Genomic DNA, 21,099 nt, shown 5'->3' on the forward strand with positions numbered 1-21,099 from the left:
TAAAATAATAATTATGAAGACTATGGTACATGGAACACTTCCGATGCTAGAAAAGTATGGAATATAGAATATGATATTATGTACACATCCACATATACATGCATATACATTATGTTGCAACCATTAAATATGTGCATACAGACATAACATTGAACAAAGGAAGTCAGATACAAAAGAGCATGTGTGGTATGATTCCACAAATACAAAGTTCAAAACCAAGGTAGAATTAATCTATGGTGGTAGAAGTCAGAACAGTGGGTTCCCTTGAGTGGGTGGGGAATAGTGATTGCAAAGGGCACCAGAACTTCTGGAACACTGATGGTGGCCTGATTCTTCATCTGGGGGGTGGCTACACAGCTGTGTGCACTTTGTGAAAATTCGTCCAGCTGTGCACTTATCATTTGGGCACTTTTTGGAACATATGTAATGCTTCTATAAAAAGTTTACTTACAAAACAACAACAACTGTGCATTTATTCATAGGAAGAAAGACAGAGGGAAAAAGGGAGGGGGTGGGGAATCCATCATGGAGTTACTTGTTTTTCTTTCCTTCCTGGGGAGTCCAGTGGGTTTTTCAACCTCGGCTGGATAATTCTCTGTTGTGGGGACTGTCCCGTGCCTTGCAGGGTATTTACCAGCATCCCTGGCCTGTACTCACTAGATACCAGTAGCACTTCTCCTCCCACACTCCCAGTTGTGACAAGCAAAAATGTCTTCAGACATTGCCAAGTGTCTCCTGGTGGTAGGGTTGCCAGATAAAATACAGGATACCCATTAAATTAGAATATCTGATGAACAATGAATAATTTCAAAATATTGCATGGTATATCCTTATACTAAAAATCTATTAATTGTTTATCTTAAATTCAAATTTAATGGGTATCCTGTACTTTCATTTGCTAAATCTGGCAACCTTATTTAGGGGGCAAAATTGCCTAGTTGAGAACCATGACTTTTAGTTAAATAAAAACAGTATTATTCCCATCTTGCTGACAGTGATTCTATCTACCCTGCATTTCACTTCAGAACTGCTTTGAGACATATATCAGCAGGCCTCTGTAGGTCTCCCCACCCAGAAAAGAGCAGGCTAACATGTGGGACCCTGTCCCAAGAGCGACCCTCTCTGGGTCTCCATAGAAGAGCCACATCCTGCCATTAACCCAGCTTCCTACCAGTACCCCAGCCTGGAGCTGTCTGTCACTGTTCATCACTGTTCCACGTGTGTCAGGAGGCCTGTTCCATTCATGGAGGTATGTACCAAGTCACCTGAGATGACTGAAATGGACCCAAACTTCACCTAATACAGTCAGTTGGTTTTCTGAAGAATGGTCCTCAAATTTTCCTTCTAGGGACCCCTCGTTCTTGGCAAATGTCTCCCCAGGACTAACTCTTCCTACCTACATTCATTTACTCCTTGGTAAATTGACGGGATGTTTTTGCTTTGCAAAACTAGTACGAAAGTAGCTGCATCTTAAGGTGACTCGTGTAGGGCCATCTTACAAGAGATACAAATTTCCATCGCCTTCTAAGCCTCAAAATTCCCTAATGAAAATAATAGTAATAGTAATAATAATAATAATACTCATTAGGTACTTAGTATGTTTCATACGCACAGAGGCTATTCTAAGTTTTTTACATGGATTATTCCTTCTAGCTTTCACACCTACCTATATGGCAGCTTTGTTAATATTCCCATCTTACAGATGAGGAAATCAAGCCCAGAGCAGTGAAGTCATGTGCTCAGGGTCATGTAGTTGGCAAGTGGTATATTACCGAGACTGAGACCCAGGCAGTTTGTCTCCAGGGCCCACGCCCTTGACCTCGACACCAGGAGCTGACCACAACACCTGTCCCGCCCTCGCTCCCCTGGCCACCAAGCTAAGTTGACCTTACTCTTGTACAGAAAGTCTTCTCCTCTGGTGGTCATGTTCAATGAGAAGAAGGTGGTACTCCCCAAAGGGGTAGCTGTGGTCATCTCGACCTGCTGAGAAGGAAGATGAAATATCATTTAAAACCAGAGTAATCTTTATAACCCCTGTATGATGTCTTTTTTGGTCTTCATCTGGATGACAGGAGAAAATATTTAAGCATGCAGTTTCTCTTAGCAGCAATTAAAGATAAGGCCTTTTACTATACACTATGGGGAATTAAAAATAAGGTCTGACATTTGTAAAGAACTTCATTTTTCAAAGCAGTTTCAATTCATTCAACAATATTTATTCAACTCCTCCTAACTATGTTTCTCACAGAATGTCTAAATTGATCTTCTGGAAACTGTGAGGGAGGTTATTGTTGCCATTTCACTGATGAAACTGAAGCCCCCAGTGCCATGTGGAGCCCCAAGTTTACCTAGAAGAACTGAACCCTGGGTGTCTATTTCCCATGCTAGTGGGACTTTGGCCACCCCACAACCGTGCTTGAAATTGTGTTCCTGCTTTCAAAAGCTTTACTATCTAAGGAGGAAAGAATAAAAGCAAATGAACAAATTATGGTTACTTGATTATTAAGCAGTCAGTGACATGAGCCATTGGGTTGTGAAGAATGATTTCAAGGAGGAGATCAATTTGAATGGGCCTTGAAGGATGGGTGTGGTTTGGGGATGGGGGTGGAGGAGAGAGAACACAGGCGTGGTTGTGCAAAACCCTCAATGGGAAGAGAGCATCTCCCATGCACAAGGCTGTCGTCGGTGCCTTCACAAATGACATCTGTCAGCTCACTTAATCCTCTCAATCATCACATTTTGCTGCTGAGAAACTGAGGCTCAGAGTGGTTGAGTGAATCGACCAAAGTCACACAGCTAGGAAGACGTGGAGCTTGGCCCAAAGGCAGACTCCTTGCCTCCGGAAGCTCACATTCTGGTGAGAGTGAGAGAGACAGTAGGTTTGACCATAGCATTCTCGGGCCCAAAAAACAATCATCTCCCCAGTACCCACACTTCTATATCTGGCAGTGAAAGCCCTTCACTGGCTGTTTCCACCCTTCATTTCAGCCTCTTGGCTCCTCCCACCAACCTCTGCCAAATTGCTGGGACAACGGGCCACTCCATCCTCCCCCGTCGTTCCTGGTCTTTGCTGTCTCTAGGCTGTGGCCCCAGGCTTTGGCCTCCCAGGTCCCCCAACTCTGCCAGCTCATGATGGAAACAGGGGTCAGCACCCCTCCAGTGGGGTCAGGTCATCTGCAGCCAGGCTGGGGGCTCTGGTGGCTATGACCTTGTTCCCCTGCCAACCCACCCAACAAGGGCCTCAGCCTCAGAATGACCCTGTGTGGCCAGGCCCTGTTGATCCAGAGGATAGGCCCTGCCTTTACTTTCTCTGCCCTCCTTTAAGCCTTGAGATCCTGCCTAAACTACTGCTGCACCCCCAGCTTTGTCCGTCCCCTCCTCCCAAACACCCATCCTCAGGACGTTCACAACTCAGGCTTCCTGAAGGACGTGTCTGTGACTCTGACGTCCCCCCGCCGGCCAACCTTTCAACCTTTCAGCCTGGCTGGGCTTCCTGACTCCCGACTACCTTAAACAGACCTGGGTTGCTGGCCACGCTCCATTGCCCGCTCCCCCTCCAAAAGGAACAGAACCTTCCAGACTCAGCCCAGTCACCTTCAGGAAGACTTCCCGCCAGTCAGAATTAGCGATGCTACCTTCCATCCTCCCATAGCAGTGCCCTGCAAAGAAGCACCACCACAGCTTGTGTCTCAGTTGCTGTGTCTGGCAGTCAACTCTCCACGTTCATTGTCAGGTCCTTGAGGTAGAGACTGTTTCTGGTTCTTTTCACTCCTGTCTGGCTCTCCTCACCTTTGCCAGTGGAAGGACTTGAGTGAGGGGCTGAACCTCTCCCAGCTGGGGTTGCTGTTTGTAAAATGAGGTAGCTTTTCTCAAGGGAACTGAGGGTTCAAGGTTAAGTATGGAAAGTGCTTTTAAGTGCTCAATAAATGGTAGATAGCCCTCAGGATTTTACTGGGTATTAGTGAATACTTGCTGAACTAATTAGAGACAGGAGCTCAAAACAGGAAAAAAAAATTCTTTCTATAAAAATAGGTATGGACCAGACTTCCCTGGTGGCTCAGTGGTTAAGAATCCGCCTGCCAATGCAGGGAACACGGGTTCAAGCCCTGCTCTGGGAAGATCCCACATGCCGTGGAGCAACTAAGCCCGTGCGCCACAACTACTGAAGCCCACGCGCCTAGAGCCCGCGCTCCGCAACAAGAGAAGCCACCGCAATGAGAAGCCCGCGAACCGCAACGAAGAGTAGCCCCCGCTCGCCGCAACTAGAGAAAAGCCCGCACGCGGCAACGAAGACCCAATGCGGCCAAAAATAAATAAATAAAGTTATTTTTAAAAAAATAGGTGGGCTTCCCTGGTGGCGCAGTGGTTGAGAGTCTGCCTCCCGGTGCAGGGGAAACGGGTTCGAGCCCTGGTCTGGGAAGATCCCACATGGCGCGGAGCAACTAAGCCCGTGAGCCACAACTACTGAGCCTGCGCGTCTGGAGCCTGTGCTCCGCAACAGGAGAGGCCGCGATAGTGAGAGGCCCGCGCACCGCGATGAAGAGTGGCCCCCACTTGTCACAACTAGAGAAAGCCCTCGCACAGAAACGAAGACCCAACACAGCCAAAAATAAATAAATAAATAAAAATTTTTTTAAAAATCCTTAAAAAAAAAGAGTGGCCCCCGCTTGCCACAACTAGAGAAAGCCCTTGCACAGAAACGAAGACACAACACAGCCATAAATTAATTAATTAATTAATTTAAAAAAAATAGGTATGGACCAATTTGAGAACATGGAATAAAAGTCTTCCCCAGCCCCCCACCCCACTCCTGCTCCTAAGGAGAGGTGCCTGAGCCCCTCCCTCAACACACACACACACACACTCCCCGTCTCAGCACATAAGGAGTTTTAGTATGCATTTGCCCAGACCCTCTGCTTCTATCCCCACCAATATCAAGCTGAGAACACTCACCAGTAACGCTTTCTCACAATTCCTTTTAAACACAAAAAAGAGAGAAAAACAAAAAGAGAAAGAAGAGGCAAATAGGTGGCCATTGGTCAAAGGTCATTTAAGGAGAGAGACATGGCATAATCACTAGATAAACTAAACCCTACCATGGACACATCCCCCATTAAACCAACATGCACAAAGATGACGGAAGCCACCATCCGAGTGTCTGCCACGTGCCAAGACCTTGTGCCAGATATTTTTTATCCATCCTCTGATTTAATTAGCAAATGCCATGTAAAGTAGGTTTTCCTCTCCCCTTGTTTCAAATGAAGACCCTGAGACTTTCCATGCTCATACGGCCTGGAGGTTGCAGGCTTGGCGTATGCACTTGGCTCTGCAAACTTCAAAGACTGTATCCTTCCCTCTACACCACCTGCCCCTGGTACACATCGATGGGGAGGGGGGGAATGAACAGTCACTACAGGAACTCGCACACATGCACTCACAGACACATACTGACCAGTAATGGAGCCGCCTAAGGCCACCAGGACACAGGCTCCTCTGCAGGTCCTTCAGGGTGACCTCCTGGGTGCCAAGTTCCAGGTGTGACTCCTTTTCGGATGGGCCCAGCTACTCTTCTTTCTGAGAGAACAGTGAGTAATCCCAGAGCATATCTTGCCCCATCTAAGGACCGAGGGCTCTAAGTTATGTCTCTGTTCCTGCCACATCAGAGAAGGTGGGAGGGAGGGTGGTGGAGCATTGATGGCCAAGGATGTGGGTGTTTTCATGTGTAGGGCCCCTGCAATTCTTGTTAACCAAGTGAGATCCAGCAGGGGATTTCAGTATCAGAGGTGCCCATGACCAGGATCCATGGCCACAGAAAATGGGGGAGCATACAGGGAGGGCAAAGCTAGTTTTTACTGACAGAGGTTAATTTAATAATTCATAATAATAATAATAATATACTATGTGCCCCAGGCACTGCACTCAGTGATTTATATGGGAGGTCTCATTTAATCCTCATACCTTTCTGGTTAGGAGGGTGCAGTCACTGTGCCCACTCTACAGATGAGGAAACTGAGACTCAGATCAGAGAAGAAATCAATCTAAGCTCACAAGGCTAATATGTAGCCATGCTAGGATTCACGCTAGGGTCTGTCTGATTTCACAGCCCCTTCTCCATAAACTCTCACTGGACTGCCTCCCAGTGAATCTGGGGCCCAAATCAATGTAGGGCTTTGATGAGAAAAACCTCACAGGCTGTGGCAGAGAGAGCCAGAGCCCTTGATCTAACCCTGACCCAGACTGGTCCTACCTGACTGGTCCCTGACCTTGCCTATACTCTGAACCTCTGTCTCCAGCAGAGCCTTAATCTCATTTGCAGAATCTATAAGAAACTTCTTCCTTGGGTTGTTTACAAATGGCCCCGTGTGGGAGGTCAGTTTGGGAAGCGATGGAGGGTCATGAACCTCACTGAACCACCCCTCTCTGACTGTTCTTTGGTCAAGTGTAAGGGCATAACTGGAGGATAAATGTTGCCGGACCCCACCTGTCCAAAATATTTCCCCCTTCTGCTCTGCCCCTGTGGTACCCTCTTTCCCTCTGGCCTAGCCTAAAAGTTCCTCCCTGGATAAGACAACCCAGATGCTATCAACCCTGGCAGACCCCTACCCAAACGTCCAACTATAGCTCAGAACAGGTAAGCCATGAATGCCTGAGACCCACAAAACATTGGGATCGATTTCTCCCATTCACCTGAGAGATGGGAGATTCAGCATGACTTGGTTTCTTCCACAGACAAGAACCTCACTACTCCCAAGCAGTCTCTTGATAATTATGTTTTCATTATCAGAAAATTAACTTTCATTTTGGAACCAAAAGCTCTCCCCCTGTGATTTTAACCCATTGGTCCTAAATCTCTTCTCACAAAGGTAATCTGCTACTTCTTACACATGACAATGATTATGCTTAAAAGCCCTTCTATGTATGAAAAGTTAAAGTTCTATGAATGGAACAGTTACAGTAGCTGAAATCAGCACATCAATTTTACCTCCCACCAGTAGGTGGCAATAGCAGTTGGCCATAGTATGTCCTTTTGGACTTAACCAACAAATCGTTGGCAAATGTCCTGTGAACCCAACCTGTTTCTAAGTAGAGGAGCTTTCTGCCCTTGAAAACAGCAACTGCATGTTCTCTGGTGATTTTTTTCTCCGGGATAAATATTCTCAGCTCCTTCAAACAATCTTTAGGGTGATAGTCTCCCTCATGGATGGGCTCCTTGTTTCTCTGTATGTCAATGTCTTCCTTAAATGTAACACCCCGAACTGGATACATGACTCCAGAGGGGGCCTGAACTCTCCAGAATGACATTTTTCTTCACGATTATCAGACCTGAGCCTGAATTCTACTATTTACTAGCTGTGTGACCTCCGTCAACTTTCTTCACTTCTTAGTTTTCTGATCTGTAAAACAGGAAGTACAAACTTCATAGGGTTGTGTGAGAACTCAATGAGATAAAACATGTGATATATTTAGCACAGTGGCTGCACACAAAACCTATTGATATTGCACTGGATTAACGCAGACAAATAGCTCATTAGCTTTACAGGCAGCCACAGCACACTGCTCCACCCATACCCTGTTGGGACACCCGCAAACCTTCTTCTGACTTATTCTTGTGCTTGTTTACGGTCAAAGCCCTAAGATCGGTAAGTGCAAGGGCTTTCTACACTCAAAGTGCTATGGAACTAGAAGGTAATAACAGCCGCATTATGCATGGTGACAGTATTATGATGAGCTGCGGTCCAGTAACCGGAACTCCATTACACTCTTGTGCAGCTGTCTTTTTGAACTTAAGGGCAGGACTTTGCATTGATCCCTGTTAGCCTTGACCTTGTTGACTGAGCCCTCAGGAGAGAAACTCCAGCTCCTGGGTGGCTCCTGAGAACTCTTGATGGACTGTGACAAAGCATGTTGTCTAGGAACTCAGGACCCAGCAAGGGCTTTGGGGTCAGGTAGCCCTGGGTTTTAATCTTGGGCTCCCTGCTGACCAGCTCTACAAGCCAAGCCACTTCTCTAGGCTTCAGTGTTCTCATTTATAAAGCAGGGATAACACTCCCTATCTTGTGGGGTTACGAGAATAAATGAGATGTTATAACTGTCCAGCACGGTGCCTGCTGGATGGTGGGTGATCGGTGAATGTCCATCCCAGCCCCTCTTCTCCTTTCCTCCCTGTTCCCAGTCTGTGTTCTCCCTGCTCTTCTTGGAGCCCCCAGTTCTCCACCTGGCCAAGTGTTTGCTGCGTTTGCTCAAGTTCAAGTACGAACAGGGAGGTCAAGGAGCCAGGCCGTGAAGGCTGATGTCCCAAGGAGGGGATCTGAGGAGGGATACCTCAGAATTTCCAGAGGTTTGACCTTCTCCTTCATTTCCACTGAGGGTAGGGACAGATGAAATAGTGAAACCACCCCCAGGGAGGCAAAAATCCTAATGGGACTGGTAGGGCACGGGGGCTGCTGGGTATGCAGCAAAAGAGCAAAAATGAACTCATAACTTTGGGTGAGAATCAGGACACCTGGGTCCCCTTTGTTACTCTTTGCCATACAACTTTGGAAAGTCATCTCCCCTCCCTGGACCTTGGTTTTCCCACCTGTAAAATGGCCCAGTTTGGAGATGATCTCTAAGGGCCTTTCCAACTTGTGGTTCTATTGCATGGACCAGCCATTCATAGCTTACCTCAAGAACCAGTGTCTTCCAAAAGCTCATCTTTCTTTGTAGCTACCTACTTGGGGGATATTGGGAGACGGTGTGTACAATTCAGGCTGGAAGGCAGGTGAGACCAGAGCAAACCGAGAAGAACTCCACAGAGGGGTTTTGACATGGCAGCAGCATTGCACACGGGACCCTTAGGAACCTCCAAATGCTCTGCTGAGTACATATAGTAACCCCAGTCTGCCTGAATCCTAGCTGGCCCCTCCTACACCCTCCATTCCTGTTGCGTTCCACATCGTCTCCCCCCACTCCATCTGCCCTGCCTGTGCTTGGCTCTGTCCCATTGTGTGTCACAGCTTCCAAAGGTGGGGTGTGAGTTGGCATAATGCTATCTTGAACTTGGGGCCAGACACAATTACATACTGAATACATGTTCCTTGTGGTTGGTTCCCAGAAATTAGGAAGCCCATTTCTTGTTCCATTCATCCATCTACTTTTCTATCCTCCCATCCACTCATGCACCCACCCACCCACTGTGCACGCATTCATCCTCCCACTTGTTCTGTCCATTTTCCCTGTCATTCATTCAGCCAGCGCCCACCATGTACACAGCTCTGAGACGATTCAAAGATGGGCCACGGGGATCATGTATCTAGAGCTCAGACAAAGAGGATGAGAAACGGAATTATTTCCTTTAAGAATCTTTCCTGAAACTTCCCTGGTGGTGCAGTGGTTGGGAATCCGCCTGCTAATGCAGGGGACACAGGTTCGAGCCCTGGTCCGGGGAATATCCCACATGCCGCAGAGCAGCTGAGCCCGTGCACCACCAACTACTGAGCCTGTGCTCTAGAGCCTGCAAGCCACAACTACTGAGCCCGCGTGCCACAACTACTGAAGTTCGCGTGCCTAGAGCCCGTGCTCCGCAACAAGAGAAGTCACCGCAATGAGAAGCCCGCGCACCGCAACGAAGAGTAGCCCCCGCCCGCCGCAACTAGAGAAAGCCCACGCACAGCAACCAAGACCCAACGCAGTCAAAAATTTAAAAAAAAAAAAAATTAAAAAAGAATCTTTCCTTCCATCAATATTTCGTGGGGCTCATCCCCCCTCACGCCTGGTCCAGCCTGATCAGAGAGGTGGCTGATCAACATCAGATTGAAGTCCTATGGAAAAGGCAGTGGCCTGTGGCTCTGGAAGTCTGGGTTCCAGGCCCACCACATCTACAAAGTCTTATTTACCCATCTGTCAATTTCTGGCTTGAACATCCTTTGTTTCTTATTTTTGTGACCCACATTGCAAAGAAAGGTGGCTCAAGGAGTTTCCAGCCCAAGACCTGAAAGTCTGATAAGTTTCATGGACGAAGAGTTATAAATAGAAATCCCAGATGAAACTTGTCACAAGGCAGATTTACACCTAGTGCCAATAGGGTGGCACAGGCCGTGCCAGGAGTCAGTGGGAGGAAGAGACCAGTGGGTACCCTGGTTGAGACTGACCGAGAGCTGGAACGTGACCTGTGCCTTCCATTTGCCCCTCAGTTTTTGGGCTCAAGCCAAGGGCCCAGCCACGGAGTCCTCAAACTACACCCGAGTTCCTACATAAATCTCCAGGTGCCCCACTCTCCCCAAGGGAAATAGGCACAAGGTTAAAGAGTTTATGGCCCTAAGTGAATATGTCAGAGGAAAATAATTCCACCCCGACATTCTGATCAGGAAGGAAAGGAAACTAACATTTAAGGGGACGCTAATGAAGACTCAGACGCTGTGTGTTCATACGTTTTCTCACTTAATCAATACGACAAGGCGGGTCTTTTATCTCCACTTTGCTGGTAAGAAATGGAGGCTCAGAGAGGTTAACTGACTTGCCCAAAGTCTCACAGCAAATGAGTGGAGACGCTGACTCTCAAATTCAGATCTACCTCCAAACTGTGGTGGCTGCCAAGTCTTCCAGGAGGTAAGCAACTTTCCTGGGGGCACTCCAAGGGTCAGCAGCCCTGCTGCAGCAGGACCCTGCTCACTATTTTTACTACATGTTGTTATTTTGAGCCCAAGAGTTACCACAAAACCTCAGAGAATGGAAGGGTTTCTCAAGCTTGGCACTGTTTACATTTGGGCCAGACAGCTCTTTGTCGTGGAGGTATCTTGTACATTGCAGGATGTATAGCAGCATCCTTGGCCTCTACCCACCAGATGCCAGAAGCATCCCTCGCTTACGACAACCAAAAATGTCTCCAGACATTTCCAAACGTCTTCTGGGAGGCAAAGTCGCCCCTGGTTGAGAACTACTGGAGTTGAGTTATGGGCCTGTCTCATAACAGCTTCCTATCCTTTCTCTCCATAAAGGTCTAGACAAACAGGAAAATGTCCAGCCTGTACTTACATGTGTGGGTAGGCAACCAATAACAGCAAGGATGATGGCAATTATGATGCCCACAAACACAGCAGCTACCACTTAGCAAATGCTTACTATGTGTCAGTTACCAAGCTAAGTATTTCATACATATTTTCTCACATACCTTTTCTCTATTTTCCAGATAAAAAAGGCGTGAGGCTCAGAAAGGTTAAGTAACTCACCCAAGGTCCCAGTGCTAATGTATGGCAGAGCTAGGACGCATTTGTTTCCTATGGCTGCTGTGACAAATTACAGCTTAAAATACCACAAATTTATTTTCTTATAGTTTAGAGGTCCAAAGCCTAAAATCAGACTCACTGGGCTAAACTCAAAACGTTGGGAGGGCCATGCTCCATTCAAGGCTCTAGAGAAGACTCTGTCTCCTTGCCTTTTCTACCTTCTGTGGGCCACCTGCATTCCCTGGCCTGTGGCCCCTACTCCCTCTTCAAGCTAACAGTGTAGCACCTTCTTCTTCTTTTTTTTTTAAACTATTTTTATGATTATTATTATTTTTTTTTCTTTTATTATTTTTTTGGCTGCATCGGGTCTTAGTTGTGGCACACAGGATCTTTGTTGAGGCGCACGGGCTTCTCTCTAGCTGTGGTGCGTAGGCTCCAGGGCACGTGGGCTCTGTAGTTTGCGGCATGTGGGCTCTCTCGTTGAGGGGCATGAACTCAGTAGTTGTGGCGCGCGGGCTTAGTTGCCCCACGGCATGTGGGATCTTAGCTCCCCCACCAGGGATCGAACCTGCGTCCCCTGCGTTGGAAGGCGGATCCTTTACCACTGGACCACCAGGGAAGTCCCCAGTGTAGCATCTTCTTATCTCTCTCTCTAACCTCTGCTCCCAACCTCACATCTCTTTCTCTCTCTCTGATTCTCCAGCCTCCTTCCTATAAGGACCCTTGTGATTACACTGGACCCATCCAGGTAACCCAGGATAATCCCCCATCTCAAAATCCTTAACTTAATCACATCTGCAAAGTCCCTTTCACCACTCAAGGTAACATAGGTACAGGTTTGGGGGATTAGGATGTGGCTATCTTTGAGGGGGCATTACTCTGCCTCATATATAGGATTCAGACTCTTCTCTGTTGGACCCCAAGGTTTGTATTCAAACCACATCTGCTTCCCCTGCCCTGCCTGTGTCTGTTCAGACACATGCCACAGGCCAGGTGCTGTGGGGAATGCGGAGGTTGATCAGACACATCCAGGGAGTGGTGGTCATGAGCACACATCAGGAGGTAGTATGTGAGAGGAGCAGAGAAGGGGTCCTGAAGACACTGGGCCAGCTAGGAAGGGGTGTACGGGCGTGGGCTCAGGAGGCAACCGCGCAGGCCTGATTCCATCCCTGCTGCACGAGCTGATTTCACATGTCTCAGCACCTACTTCCAAACTAACTACGAATACATCTGCAGTTCATCCTGTCCTGAAGGACCACCCTACTCCAGCCCCTGCCTGCCAGGATTCGGTCCCATCGGTGGGATTTATTCGCACAATTAAATGGTGACCATTCTCAATTTTTCCTGTCCAAATCTCCTCCCTGCTGAGGGAGCTAGCATATAGGATTCAGACTCTAACCTGTCAGACCCCAAGGTTTGTACTTAATCCACTCCTGCCTCCCCTGCCCTGTCCTGCCTGAACAGACAAATCTCCTCCCTGCCAAGGGCTTAGAATGTCTTTAGTTTTATAAGTCCACTCCCTGCCCAGCTCTGGTTTGCAAGGATGTCCTTTGGCTGCCTGGCCCCTCCATAAGCCCACCCCTCCCTTTACAGAATAGAGAAACCACACCGAGTGGGTGAGCCGGGCTCTCCCCACAGACAGGCAGAGCCTTCTACCTCTTCCAGTAGCTCTCAGGCTCTGCAGTGACTCAGAGATGGTTTCTCTGGGCCCAGAGGAAGATGACAGGTAAGAAGGACAAACTCTGGTTTGCTTCATCCTGGGGGAAACAAAGTGTGGGATCTATCTTTGTCTTTTAAAAAATGCAGGAGGGAATTCTGGTCCAACAGAGCAGGTGGAACACAAGTCTTCATCTCTGCTTCCTTCTGAAACCCCCCCATGAATGACAGTAAAGGAATTCAGACGTATGGATCCGTAAGGCCAAAGAGAAAGGAGAGACGACAACCACATTGGAGAGAGGCCAGTCAAGGTTTGAAAGCTGGAAAAGCTCATGGCTGAGTGTGACTTAGCAGCCTGGCAAAGGCCGAGGCTCAAACCTCTGGCCATCTAAATTTAAATGAAATTAAGGAAAATTAAATAAAATTAAAAGCTCAAGGCCTCAGTCGCACTAGCCACATTTCAAGTGCTAACATCCACTGGGGCTTGCGGCTCCTGTATTGGTCAGTGTGGGTCTAGAACGTGTCCACCACTGCGTAAGTTTCCACTGGACGGCACGGCTCTAGACCCTGGCCATCCAAAGTGCGGTCCTTGAATCAGCAGCGCTGGCAACCCTCCGACCCTGTTCGGAAGGCAGCATCTCAGGCTCCATTCAGACCTGCTGAATGAGAATATGCCTTTTATTTAGCCAGATTCCCAGGTGATTCATAGGCACGTTTGACTTTGAGACTTAAGGAAAAGGAAGGTGGTGGTTAATCTCTGGCTGAAAAATGGCGTTGAGGTAAAGTCCTACATTGTGGGGCTCATTAGTCCCTTTAACCCCCTGGGCCACTGGGCTTAACCTCCAGGCAGGAACTTAGAGGCTCTTGGGAGACTGACCAGCTAAAGAGAACAGACTGACAGATACTGATTGATGTTACACGATCCTCCAATGAAATGACCAGGTTCCTGCCAATCAGCCAATGGGGAGGCCACTAGCTGATAAGCCGGCCCCCACACTCAGAGCTTCCCCTGAACTTTTTTTATTCAATGAGCTTTCTAGTGGCTTACTCTTAAATAGGAACAGATAGCTAAGGGTCAACAGACCTCTGAGGGTACAAGCCTCAAACACGATGAACAGACAGCAAACAAATGAACAGAGGGAGGCATTTAAAGCAAATAGAGCCAGAAGGGCAGAAGGGCCCTTCAAAGGGCAGAAGAAAACTTTGACGTCCTCAGAGAGATGAGATACTACATCAATAAAACGAGAACAGAATGCTATAAGAAAAGAATATTCCAAGAACAAGAGTGCTAGGATATTTAAAATATGACAAAAGAAATTTAAAAATTCAATAGAAGCATTGGAATATAGTTGAAGAAATGTCTCATAAAGTGGAACAAAAAAAGATTGGGAGAGAAAAGGGGCAAAAACAAATTACTCCAGGAGGTCCAACATTCTAATGATAAGAGTTCCAGAAGTGATTAAGCAGAAAAAATCAAGGGGAGGAAATTATCAAAGAATACCTGGAAATTTCCTGGAAATGAAGGACATGAATTTTCAGAATGAGAAGACTCACAGAGTCCCCAGAAAAATGAATAAAAAAGACCCGCAGTGGGACTCATCATCATGACCTTTCAGAACACAGGGCCTAAAGAGAATATCCCACACACATCTATAGATAACACACAAAAAAAAGGTCAAATACCATTAAAAGGATTAACACTCAGATGAAACCAGACAGCAGTGGATTTGACAGCAGCAGCAGGGAAGCTCTGAGATAACTCTCCAAAATTCTGAGGGAAAATAATCTCCAGCCTAGAAGTGGACAGAAGCCAAACTAAATATCGAGTGTAAGGGTAGAAGAACAACATTTTGGGACATAGGAAGCTTCACAAAAAATCCATCCCACCCCATGCACCTTTTCCTGGGATGCTCCTGTAGGATGTGCCCCACTAACGTGGAGGAGCGAATGAACATGAGAAGCTCAAGGGACCCAGGGATCGAGGAGTGCCCAGGGCGGTGCCCCGCAGCAGCCTGGGGGTAGCCAGTCCAACTAGGGGGAGGAGGGAGGTGCAGGGGGATTCTGCCAGCCAGGAAAAAGTGAAACCGGTAGACTTTCTATGTGTTTGTCCAGAGTGAAAGGAGATCTACTCTTCCGTTGGAGAGTTTGGGGGATGAACTTATGATGAAAAATTCAGCTCCTCCAAAAGGTTTAAGGAGCCAAACTGCTCCCTTCTACTCCTCCCCCCACAATTTCTCTTTACTGGTCCCCACACCCTCTGCGATGGCCCTAGGAGGCAACTCCTGTGATCAGAGGATTTGGTGGTAGTCGTCTGAAAACTGCTGAGTCCACCGCCCTCTCCTTACAAACGGGGAAGCTGAGGGCCGGTGGGGATGCCCAGGGCACACAGACAGGAAGGTTCATTGGTAGTTCATTTGGTACGTTTTCCAGAACTCCTTTCTGATTCATTCAAGACAAGATCAGTAATAACAAGAGCAAGAACCAAAGACAACCCGAAGGGACTCTGGCCCGTGAGCACGATGAGGTGCCACCAGGCCCTGTGTTTCCCCCTCAGCTTTGCCCTCAACCACCCCGCTTGGTAACTGCACTAAGTTTCTAAAACACACCAGCTGAGGTTTCTGAGTTACTTCTCGTTGCCACCTATGAAAGCAAGAACATAGAGATGTACCTGAGTTGTATACACCATGGACAGGCCATTGTGAACCTCTGGAAGAAAAAAAATTGGGGGTGGGAGTGCAGGGGAAAAAACCAAGTCTCCTCGGAACCAGATGCCCTGACCCCCAGTGCCCCTGGCTAACTCATTATTTTTTTTAAAGAACCCAGGCAAATGCCGTCCTACAAAATCCAATCATCTGAGTTTACCCCTAACGCTGACCTTTCAGGGGCCTCACTTTGATTCTCTGCCTCTCCCTCCGCCTTTTCCAAGGGCTTGGTTAACCTCAAGGTCTTTGTAATGAATGAGTTAAGGATGTAAACTCTGTCTCGAGCATCTGCACTTTACTACGGAATTCGAGGGAACCTAGTTCTGTGTAAGCTTATCACGTGACGTTCTTTCTTTTCGTCTCAGTGTCCCAGGCTATGGAGCTCATTACATCACCTGTTCAGCAGGGTCACCACCAGAACCCTGACAGGGAGGCCTGATGTAGGGGGCGGCAAGAACCCTGGGCTGGAAGTTAGGAGCCCAGGGTTCGAGTCTTACCTCTGTTACTTGCTTGCTGTGTGACCTTGGGCAAGTCACTTGTTCTGTCTGGACTTCAGTTTGCTCTCTTGCAAAGTGCACGGCGGGGACCGGTGACCTCTCTCTCACGCTCCTTCCGTCGTGTGACTCTCCCGCCTCCCAGTTTGGTTCAGGACGTGGCCCCTCACCCTCCCCAAGGCTCGCCTGCCTCCTACACCTTCCATTCCAGAAGGAACAGCCCTCCCCTTTCCTGCCCGAGCTGGGGCCTGGCAGGCGCTGGGCGGCAGGCGCTGGGCAGCAGACAGGACAGAAGGCGGGGGAACAATCCCAGCCATTCAAGCTGCCCGCGGGGAGAGCTGGCCCGCAGCCAGTCACAACAGGCCCTGAGATACAGAGGGGCATTTGTCTGGGAGACCCACGGTTTCATCTAAACCTTCGCGCTCTCTCTCCTCCCTCCCTCTCAGGTGGCAGCACCAGCCCCCAGCTTTGCTAGGAGGCGGGATGTAGATGCTATGCAGACCTGAGCAGCCCCTCTAAGGGCTGGGAAACCGGACAAAAGGAGGAAGGTGGGAAGAAGGGCAGGGGAGACACGTGTGCAGGGTGGCCGCATGGGGCGTGGCCACGGGGAAGGGACAGTGTGTGGGGGGCACAGGAAGGGCTTTGGACAGGGCAGGGGCAGTAGGGAGGGTTCAGAAGGAGGGGCTGGTTCCCCACCCTCACTGACTAGGAGGAAGGGACTCGTGAGCAAGATGCTCCCTTCTCCTCCAGGCCTCAGTTTCCTCAGCTTTAAAATGGGGCTGGGAATTCCCTGGCGGTCCGGTGGTAAGGACTCCGCGCTTTCACTGCCGAGGGTGCAGGTTCAATCCCTGGTCAGGGAACTAAAATCCCATAAGCCGCGCAGTGAGGCAAAAAAAAAAAGCTGATTATCCTGCCCTTATGCTGTAAATCAAATCAGATGATGAACTTGCAAATAGCGTGGTCTAGGGAAGAAACGAGTTTGGACTCAGGTGGACCTGGGTTCAAATCCCGCCTCTGTCACCTCTAAGTTATAGGCAATTTATTTACCCTCCATGAGCCTCATCTTCCTCATCTCAGGGAAAAAAAGATGTGTGTGCAGCCAGACAAGATCATAAGGAACAAAAAAGAACAGATGCGACGTACCCTGCCCAAAAAATGCATTTGAATGAATGAAGAATTGGTCAGGGCCGCAGTGTGGCCGCAGGGCTGCTTTCACCGTAATAAAGTTTCATGGGCTCTAAACAGTTTATCTTTTCTGATGTGAGAAAAAAATGGAAACATTTCCTTCTGCCCTAAAATGGGATTTCCCCCCCTCCGCCGATTTTAAAAGAAATTAAAACATTTCGGGGGCCCTTGAAGATCTTGTGGGCCTTGTGTCTGCTGTGCCCGGCGGAGAAGTCGGCCTGATGTTGGATCAGGGTCTTCTCAGTGCTGACCTGTCCTGGGCAGAGCCCCCAGTGCCATCTCTGAAGAATCTCCCGTGGATCACTACTGATGCTTCCCACCCCGGAGGTGAGCCCACGGTCCTCCAGTTTTGCCAAATCTTCCAGTGTCAATGCAGTCCGAGCCCTGTCACGCGAGGATGACAGGCCCCAGCTGCATGGCAGGTGTGGAGGCAGGGAGAATCCAGGGGCCCTGGGTGTGTAAGCCGGCCTGGCTCTCAAGGAACTGGGGTGGGGGGCGATGGGCACTTACCACTCACGGTCACCACCACTCCCTTTTGGGACCTCCTCTGTGTCTAGCACTGTGCTTGGGGCTTCACATTCATAATCTCATTTACCCCTCGTCACACCCATTCCGCTTTACACCCAAGGAAACTGAGGCTCAGAGAGGCCGAGTAACTCACCCAAAGTCACAGAGCTACCAGAGCAGGCTTGGGACCCAGTCTTCTGCTTCCCAAACCAGGGGCCTCCCAGCACCCACCCCGGCCTCCTTGAAGAGTCAGAGAGAACATGAAGCAGGCTTTGAGGGTGTGCAGAACATGCAGGGCAAGTGTGAGTCCGGGGTCCAAGGAAATATGAAAGTGAGCAGGAGAGCATTGTGGGGAAGGGAGTGGGTGTGTCAGGGACTGAGCGCACCAGGGGCACCTGGGTACCCCGGGGGGTGGTGGGCTGTGCAGGGGCAAGGGCAGGGGCCAGCGTGCCAGCATTTGCCTCCACGGGCCAGCGTGTCTTGAGCCGGCAAGGTGCTTGGCCAGGCGGGGCTACTGCAAAACACGCTAATAGGCACTTCATTTTCTCTCCGAACTGCCCAGAGCCACGTCTGTTTAGCTACAAACCACAGCAGATGCCGCGCTGTTCAGTGAGCACTGACTGCCTCGGGAAAGAGAAGCTCAGATTCGCAGAGGAGAATGTGGCTGCTTGCGGGCTGGGGACCTCGGGCTCTGCCGTTCGCCAAAGGAGGGAGATTCTTAGCTGGGGACAGGGCGCCCGTCTCCACACCAGTCACACCACAGCCAGGGGGAGTGGAGTATGCCCTGAGTGTGACCTTTCCATGTCAGAGTGGAGAGGCTGGAAAAGGACTCTCTGTCTCAAAGCCCATCGGCTGCACAGCTACCCCAGAGAGCTTTCTAGCAACAAATCTGACCGTGCTGACCTCTGCATAGAGGCCTTCCGCGGCCTCTCACCGGCTAAGGCGAATGAAGTCCAAACCCCTCAGCAGGCTTTTTACCGCCCAGCAGCATTTAGACCTGTGCTTGCCAATACGGTAGCCACATGTGGCTATGGAGTCCTTGAAATGTGGCTGGTCTGAATTGAGGTGTGTTGTATGCGTAACATACCTGCGGGAACTCAGAGACGTAGCACAAAATGAAAGAGTGTGAAATACCTCAGTAGTTTTTAAATATTGATTAGATGTTTGATAATATTGGGATATACAAGGTTAAATAAAATATATTATCAAAATGTAATGTTTCTTTTTACTTTTTTAACGTGGCTACTAGAACATTGAAAATTACAAATGTGGCTCATTTATATTGAACAACACCGATTTATACTATGTCCTTCTCTCTTTGCTGCCTCTCCTATCAACACTAGCTCATTCATTTGTTCATTTCTTCATGCATTTATTCATTCAGTAAAAATTCATTAATCATAAGCTACGTGCTAAACACTGGAGACAAAAAGGAAACAATATAGGCCTGAGCCCACATGGAGCTTATGAACTATACTTTAGAGATACTAAAGAACTTGTGTTCTACACACACACATCCCATAGCATTACCTGCCTCTGCTCATATTCATGCTTCTCTCTAGAACGACTTCCTAACCCAGTCTGCCTGGTGAACTCCTATTTATACTTCAAAACCCAAACCGTCAAACACTTCAAGCACTTATGTCAAATGTTTCAACTAAAAAAAAAAAAATCGGGCTTCCCTGGTGGCACAGTGGTTTGGAATCTGCCTGCCAATGCAGGGAACACGGGTTTGAGCCCTGGTCTGGGAAGATCCCACATGCCGCGGAGCAACTAGGCCCGTGAGCCACAACTACTGAGCCTGCGCGTCTGGAGCCTGTGCTCCACAGCAAGAGAGGCCGCGATAGTGAGAGGCCCGCGCACTGTGATGAAGAGTGGCCCCCACTTGCCGCAACTAGAGAAAGCCCTCGCACAGAAACGAAGACCCAACACAGCCATAAATAAATAAATAAATAAATAAATTTATTAAAAAAAAAAATTCTAACACTTAAAAAAAAAAAAAATCTACCTCATACAGTTTGTTCACTCCCACCCCCACTCCCTGCTGGGGTTCTGAACTATTAACTGTGTGATTATGCAATTTTACTATTGTGTCAGCTTAAATGTCACCACTCTTAAGATTATCCCTTTCCCTACAACCCCAGGAATTGTCTCATCCTCTTTAACCTTCTTCACAGAATAACCACCAGCTGAAACTGTCTTGTTTGTGACCCATCCAACCCCCAGATCCTAAGCTCTGTGAGAGCAGGGCAGGAGGCCGCCGGTAGGTCAGCATGCCAGCATTTGCCTCCGTGGGCTGGTACATCTTGAGCCAGCAGGGAGCTCGGCCAGGCAGGGCTACTGTCTTTCTTGTTCAGAGCTGACATCCCAGGGCCTAGCACAGTTCTTGGCACCTAGTAGGCACTTAGAAAATAAAGATGATGGCATGATGGCTGTAGAGTAGAGGGTGTTACAACAGAGGCTCTGGAGCCAGACAGCTCGGTTCAAATCCTGCACTCAATTAGCTACTGTTATCACCATCGTCGTTGTTATTATATGTCTGCTTTCCCCCTCTTGAGGGCCTAGGCAGTGTCTTGGGCTTTGTCATGCCCCAGCACTTCACAGAATCTGGTCTCTTCCAGGGTTCCCCATTGCAGGAAATGTCACTGCCACTCACATAGCCTCTGAGGCCAGAAACCTAAAGTCACCACCTGTCACCAGTTCTCCACCCCCATCATCAAGGCGTTTCAGATTTACCTTCATTTCTTATACATTTTCTTACTAACCTCTCTCATCCTCCCCATCCCTGTTCAGGTCCAGGCTTCTGTCTTCTCTCACCTGGATGCTGCAATAGCTTCCTAACAGGCCAAGGCTGCCTCTGCTCTGGGCCACTGCAACCCTTCTCCACAGCAGCTGCAGCAATCTTTAAAAACCTCAAGACTACTTCAAACTAGAACTTGTGATGGTCAGCAAGTCCCCTGTACAGGATCTGGATCCTTCAGACCCCTCCAGTCTCCTCCCTGTCTGAGCTCTGCCCTCTGTCACTCTGTCCCGTCGCTGCCACAGGGCCTTTGCATATGCCAGAGCACTCTTTCCTCATTTATTGACACTTCTGATACTTTAACCCAAGCATCACTTCAAATTCCCATGCTGTGCACTGTCACAGCCCTGTGTCCCTCTGTCACCACTGGTTGTAGTTAGCACCTTCCATTTGATGAATGGTTGTGTCCCATATCAGACTCTGAGCCCCATGAGTGTAGGGGATGTGTCAGTTTTTATGCACCCTTTGAATCCCTAGTTCCTCAAATACTGCTTGGCACATTGCAGGTATGAACACATAGTTGTCAAATGAAATCAACCCCCGCTAAGTGA

The 21,099-nt window shown here is 48.6% G+C and overlaps 1 protein-coding gene across 6 annotated transcripts in view; it reads right to left on the bottom strand.

The window, feature by feature from the left end:
- Nucleotides 1-21,099, bottom strand: part of NCMAP (non-compact myelin associated protein) — a 46,165-nt gene that overhangs the window by 12,350 nt on the left and 12,716 nt on the right. For 2 of the 6 annotated variants that reach the window (XM_082462806.1, XM_082462809.1), the window contains exon 2: nucleotides 1,893-1,983. In XM_082462806.1, the coding sequence (XP_082318932.1) occupies nucleotides 1,893-1,974 (82 nt within the window). In that variant the 5' untranslated portion in view covers nucleotides 1,975-1,983. Of the gene's footprint in view, nucleotides 1-1,892; nucleotides 4,256-16,059; nucleotides 16,263-21,099 lie in introns of those variants that run through there. The other 4 variants (XM_082462808.1, XM_082462810.1, XM_082462807.1 and 1 more) reach the window with 3 other exon arrangements.

The sequence above is a fragment of the Balaenoptera physalus genome (genome assembly GCF_965194825.1).
Source record: "Balaenoptera physalus genome assembly, chromosome: 1".
Lineage (NCBI taxonomy): Eukaryota > Metazoa > Chordata > Mammalia > Artiodactyla > Balaenopteridae > Balaenoptera > Balaenoptera physalus.